Source organism: Sinocyclocheilus anshuiensis, unplaced genomic scaffold, assembly GCF_001515605.1.
Source record: "Sinocyclocheilus anshuiensis isolate Anshui unplaced genomic scaffold, SAMN03320099.WGS_v1.1 scaffold195, whole genome shotgun sequence".
NCBI classification, from domain to species: domain Eukaryota; kingdom Metazoa; phylum Chordata; class Actinopteri; order Cypriniformes; family Cyprinidae; genus Sinocyclocheilus; species Sinocyclocheilus anshuiensis.
Genome location: NW_015548236.1, coordinates 1,090,094 through 1,096,378, shown reverse-complemented (window position 1 = coordinate 1,096,378; position 6,285 = coordinate 1,090,094). Strand labels below are relative to the sequence as shown.

Sequence of the window (6,285 nt, the reverse complement as noted above, 5' to 3'; positions counted from 1 at the left end):
TAAGAAATACTGGAGCAGTATAAAAGCACTCAATTCTTTCGGAGGGACATTTGGACCAGAATTCAGTTGTGCTGGCGGTTATTGCTCGACTGGATATCACAATGAACTCCGACACTCAGTATGAGGACTCAGTGTCCATCATGGTTCTGGAGAACATCAAGAACAAGCTGTTACATGCTTTCAGAACATCAGCAGAACCGAGAACCTCTGCTGAGACAGCTATTCATCCAATCGGAGAGAGTTTACAAGTAAACGAAGAGCTTCGGAGAGCCAAAATAGACGGAGCCATAACTTGGTTAAGATCAGAACTGGTAAGTTTAGAAACCACTGATACTTTTACATCTTAAGTGACATTTTAGAATGGATTGTTTGGTTGTTTCATTTGTTGTTTTTTGTCGGTTAGATGAGGATAGATAGGTGGATGGACGCACAGAAAAACAGATATATGGAAGGATGCTTGGCTAGACAGAGATGGATGGACCAAAAAAAATGATATATGGATATATGGAAGGATGGATGGACAGAAAAACAGATAAATGGAAGGATGGATGAAAAGACAGATGGATAGAGATGGGTGGACAGAAAAACAGATAGATGGAAGGGTGAATGATAGATAGATATATGGATGGATGGATGGACAGACAGAAAAACAGATAAAAGTATGCATGATAGACAGACAGACATATATGGAAGGGTGGATGGACAGAAAACAGATAGATGGAAGGATGGATCAATAGAAAGATAGATGGTGGATAGACAGATGAATGGACAGAAAAGCAGATAGATGAAAGGATGAATGACAGACAAACAGATGAAAGGATGGATGATAGATAGATGGATGGACAGAAAAGCAGATAGATGGAAGGGTAAATGATAGACAGACAGATATATGGAAAGATGGACAGAAAAAAGAGATAGATGGAACGATGGATATAGACAGACTGACAGAAATATAGATGGGTGGATGGAAAAATCGAGAGACAGAGAGACAGAATGATAGATAGACAGACAGACAGATGATAGATAGATAGATAGATAGACAGACAGACAGATGATAGACAGACAGACAGACAGATAGATAGATAGATAGATAGATAGATAGATAGATAGATAGATAGATAGATAGATATGTGAATGTGAATGTGTCTGATCTATTGCTGTGTGATTGTCATGCAGCTGGAGATGCGCTCTCAGGACCGTCAGCTGGCTCAGACTCTGCTGGGACTCAATAAGGAGATTCAGAGGCTCAGACGAGAGAACGGATCTCTGCTCCTGGACGCTGACAGCACTGAGCACCTGTGACCCCACAGAGCAGAGCAGGGCTTAATGAGAGAACAACACCCTGACAAGCAGATGCCTGTAGAGGAGTGGAACACAAATAACTCTCCTGTCCTGGAGTGCACTTTGCTGGCACTTTGTTAAAATGTCTTGTTGGGAAAAATATTGAAAGCATGTTCATGTATGTGAAAACTTGACCAAATATCAGTCAAACTGGGTGCTGAGATTTGTACTCAAAACTACATATACATCCCTTTACACCTGGCATTAACATACCATTTTGGTGATCAAATCACGATTGGAAAGCACTTGACCACAGGTATAAATGCATCCAAGACACATTGTAATCATAAAACCACACTAGGATGGATACTGACCCCTGATTTTATTGGTTTTCTATGTGATGATCAGACTGGAGAAGCATTGGAATGAAAGTGTAAATGCAATGCAGTTAAAAATATCCTATTAATAATATATATAATACTATTCGGATACAAAACATGTTAATACCAGATGTAAAGGGAACTAGCCGTAAGAAGGTTAGTTGAGACTTGTATGCTTGGCATAGATACAATTTCTATGATTAATTTGTCTATAGAAGATGTAGCTCATACCTGTTCTTACTACTAATGAGATTGTGTTATCATCTGCTGTATGACTGAAAAACCAAGTGTTGATATTTGTTCAGCTTTGAACATGGAATTATTAGCATAGCATATGCAATGGGTGCAAAAACATGTCATCATATGTTTATTAAAATGTCTTGATGTTTTAAACTCTGTCTTGCATCATGAAATGATTAATCTCAACATTGATCAGGTTTGTAGGTTTTTATTATCATACCTGTGGTACTAGTATGATACTAAGTATGATGTCAAAGCATGTCATAGCATATCATTAGTGATATTTGTCCCAGAAAAATTAGATTATCAGTGAAAAAAAATGTGTTTCTTTATTTTCCAATGACTCTCATAATACAATTGAATGAGTTGTTCATTGTTCAACTTTCAAGACAATATTCTGGTAACTTTCTTTTGCTGTCAGTGTCATACACTTAGTTTGAAGAGGCACTTCAGTTGTGTGAAATGAGAGAAAATACTTTTACAGATATATAAGCGCTGTTTAAGTAAAACAAACTTCCTCAGTGCATTCTATGTATCTCTATTTGTGCATTCAGGTAGAATAGTAGTCTATCACCAAAGACTTTGTCAAGTTTTCCACAGTGTAAAATGTTTTACTTTTTCACTTTATAGTAGCCTATATAGTATGTTCTGAGCATATGGCAGTTGTGTTACTCCAGTTGTTTTAAATACAGTATCCCGTATGACATTATGAAATTTCTCACATAAGTAATTCATCATTTGTTCTTCTGTGAGACTCAAGACTACTGTAACATGCTGGAACATGTTGTATTAATCAAGCAAATGGGATCTGAACTGGAGGTTTCAGGGCACAGAGCTGCGTCTACTAAAGGCCCGTTTGGGCAGGTAGGCTCCAAGAGGAGCGGGGCTCATACATGTGCTAAAGGAGTAGATGGAAGGGTAAAAGCTAATTTCTCCTGAGAAGGAGGACATACTGCTCCCCCCACCCTCACTTCCAGAGTCTCAACAAGGTTCCTCTTCCTCATCTTCTATGGCTTTTGCACACTCCTGTTTCAGTTCCTGAATGCCGTCATGAAGATCCATCAGCTGGCGAATCAAAGCTTGGTCCTGAGAGCGCATCTCCATCTACAAAGCAGAGGAATGTTTTTATGCATGCTTTTATTCAATTATTGTTAGATGAGTAGGCTACATCAGAGTTAATAAACTTTTTAACAGTATTTTGTGTAAGCAAATACATGCTCAACATTCAAGTCAGATTTAGAATGAACAAATAAAAACGGTTTTAAGAATTTAACTCAGTTGTAAATAATACACACTGCAGAAAGTGAACATCATTTTAGTCAAGGAGCTAGGCCTATATCTCTAGCTATCTACCTATTTTGTTCATATAGATATGTAGGCTATAGCATAGTCCTATCTATGATTTTGTTGACATAAGTAGCCTAGGTCTATACACTCTAAAAAATGCTGGGTTAAATACAACCCATTAACATACACTCTAAACAATGCTGGGTTAAATACAACCCAGTGCTGGGTAAAATAGGGACAAACCCAGCAATTGGGTTGTTTTGACCCAGCGGTTGGGTTAAATGTTTAACCCAACCTTCTGGGTAGTAACCCAACCGCTGGGTCAAAACAACCCAATTGCTGGGTTTGTCCCTATTTTACCCAGCACTGGGTTGTATTTAACCCAGCATTGTTTAGAGTGTATGTTAAAAGTTTCAACCATGTTTTTAAATAGCCTAACATTTTTGTAACCACAAAAGTTACATTATGTTAAATGTTTTAACAGCGTTTTCAAATAACATTTTTGTAATCACAAATGTTACATTATGCCGAAGTTAAAGTGCGGTCACGTATACCATAAGCGAAATTTCATGTGCGATATCCAGTTATTTAAATCTGCGAGATAGGGAGTTTCGCGTGATGGCGAAAAAATTTCCCAATCCCCACGAAGATTTCCCTCGTTTTCAGATTTTGGTCTCGCCAATACACCACGTTGACCAATAGCCTAGAAAGTGGGCTGATATGAAAATAATTATGTGCACCCTTATTATGCACTCTTACACTGTTGACAATTAATGGACCCTTTTTACCCGCGAAATTTCACGGAATTACACAGTAGGCCTATAAATACAGCTGCGTTCGGGAACCTCAGCAGTAAGGTAAAAACTGACAAAACTGTCTGAACCCGTATAAATTTAAATATCTTAAATATAATCAACTAAAAGCTTTAGTCTTCTGTTAAAGACGCCTTAAGATAGCCTAGCTGACGACAAACTAATGGATCTGAAAAGGCGCCTAAAAACTGCCAGAAATTTATCTACAAAGGCGACCCCCTCAAAGGCTTTTTATAATTAGCACTCATGGTATATAAAGCTGACATACTTTGCATATCCACTTCATAAATCATCAAAACCCTTTTGCCTAAAAACATTCAAATCAGTAGGCCCTATTCAAACCTCATTCTGGGAAACTGTTTAGAAACAATTATCCTTCACCTCAATTTACATTTTTCTCTTTATCCAGAACATCTTTCTAAACTAAACCTCAAGAAAATAAACACAGCGAGACACTGGGAAAGCTCTGACATTCAAAGACTCTGAAAAGAGTGACCAGAACAAACATTACAGTTCTAACAAATTCACATATTCATGCCAGAACGATCAGGTCAAGGTTAAGGTGCTACTATGCTGAATAAGTTCTTATCCTTGTATTCAACAGCGGGAGTTGAAAGTATTTTAGACGGGCAATGTCTTTTTCAGATGCAAATATCTTTTTCCTCTTTCTGCTCTTTTTATTGGTGGCCATGGCAGTCTAATTGGATGTATTGAGAGGAAATAATATCCTGCATTCCAGCACATTTCATGAGCCTGTTCTGACCGCAGAAAGGACGAAACAAGAAGTGTTCCCGCCAAAACCTGCATTAATTACACTGGCAGACTAATAATGAAACCTGCTTTGAAAGATTTAATCAAAGAAAATGAAAGAGAAAAGGACATGAACTTTGTTGGGAGCAGGTGAAACCCTTCCTGGGCACTGAACTGCTTATAAGAGTGAACAGTACATTTGCTTGAGTGTGTTTACGTGTTTTTCTCTATTTCACTGAAGCACATTTAATGGAACTCAATTTAAACCTGATTTCCTATAGGAGAAAACACAAAACATCACTATTTATGTGGGCAGCTGAGTGAATTGGCATAAATGCTGACTGGAAGTGAACACTGGAACTTGTAGGAGTCATTAGAACGGTGTTAAGGCTGGAAAAGAACAATAATGTGAATGCTGTTAGGCAAGCTCTTTAAGTTAATGAGCAGAATATAGAATGTGGAATAACAAGTAGTGGCCTAACTGACCTGAATTCACCCGACTCCAGAATTAATTTTTAAACAACCATACATCCATTCTTATCAAAGTACAGTGTGTTTGACATTTAGTCATAAACATGTTCTAAATCAATTACAGTTAAAATATCGCTAAAGGAATTGTGACAAGAATAACAGACATTGTTCAAGATTTAGATTTGAAGTCACAGATGTACTGAAGTGATGAATATAGACCAATGAGACATAATATTAGCTCCTCTTAAAGGGTTTCTGTGGTGTCTTTTGTGTGAAAGGTTGCCATGACATGTCATGAGTACAGAGGCTGTAAATGCCAAGCAATATATCTACTGAGAATGGGCCTGCTCAGAATTTAACCCCCGGGACATTTTAAGGGTCGCAACATGAATGTTAATGACGAGACGGTCGTAATTTTTTACTCATGAGGAGTAACGTTGTAGAGACGCAAGCTGACCTTTGATTTTACTCAAGTTTGAAACAACATGACCTATGTCTACAACAATAGACACGCATGAAATGCTTAGACCACCCAGGACACCCACTATACACAGGGAGAAGGAAAAAATTAGATAAAATCGATAAAAATGATAAATCTCTTACATTATGAGACTCTTATAGGTCTCTTATGCTCACCAATTAACACTATATGATAAAAATACTGCAAAATAAGTAATATTGTGAAATACTACAATTTTAAATATGAATCATATGATCCTTCAGAAATTATTCTAATATGCTAATATATCCTAATAATTTGCTGCTCAAGAAACATTACTTATTATTATCAATGTTGAAAGCAGTTGTGCTGCTTAATATTTTTTTTCTGAATTCTTTGATGAATAGAAAGTTCAAAATATAAGCATTTATTTGAAATAGACATCGTTTGTAATATTACACAATAATTATTTTTACTGTTAATTTTGATCACTTTAATGGACCCTTGATGAATAAAAGTATTAATTAAAATACTTAAAAAATCATCTTGCTGACCCCACACTTTGGAAGTATAATTGTGTGTGTATATATATATATATATATATATATATATATATATATATATA

At 36.7% G+C, this 6,285-nt stretch overlaps 1 protein-coding gene across 1 annotated transcript in view; it reads right to left on the bottom strand.

The window, feature by feature from the left end:
* Nucleotides 1–2,506: 2,506 nt before the first annotated feature.
* Nucleotides 2,507–6,285, bottom strand: part of si:ch211-153f2.3 (protein FAM167A) — a 6,884-nt gene continuing 3,105 nt past the window's right edge. The window contains exon 2 of the mRNA XM_016441859.1: nucleotides 2,507–3,005. Within this exon, the coding sequence (XP_016297345.1) occupies nucleotides 2,883–3,005 (123 nt within the window). The 3' untranslated portion in view covers nucleotides 2,507–2,882. The remainder of the gene's footprint in view (nucleotides 3,006–6,285) is intronic.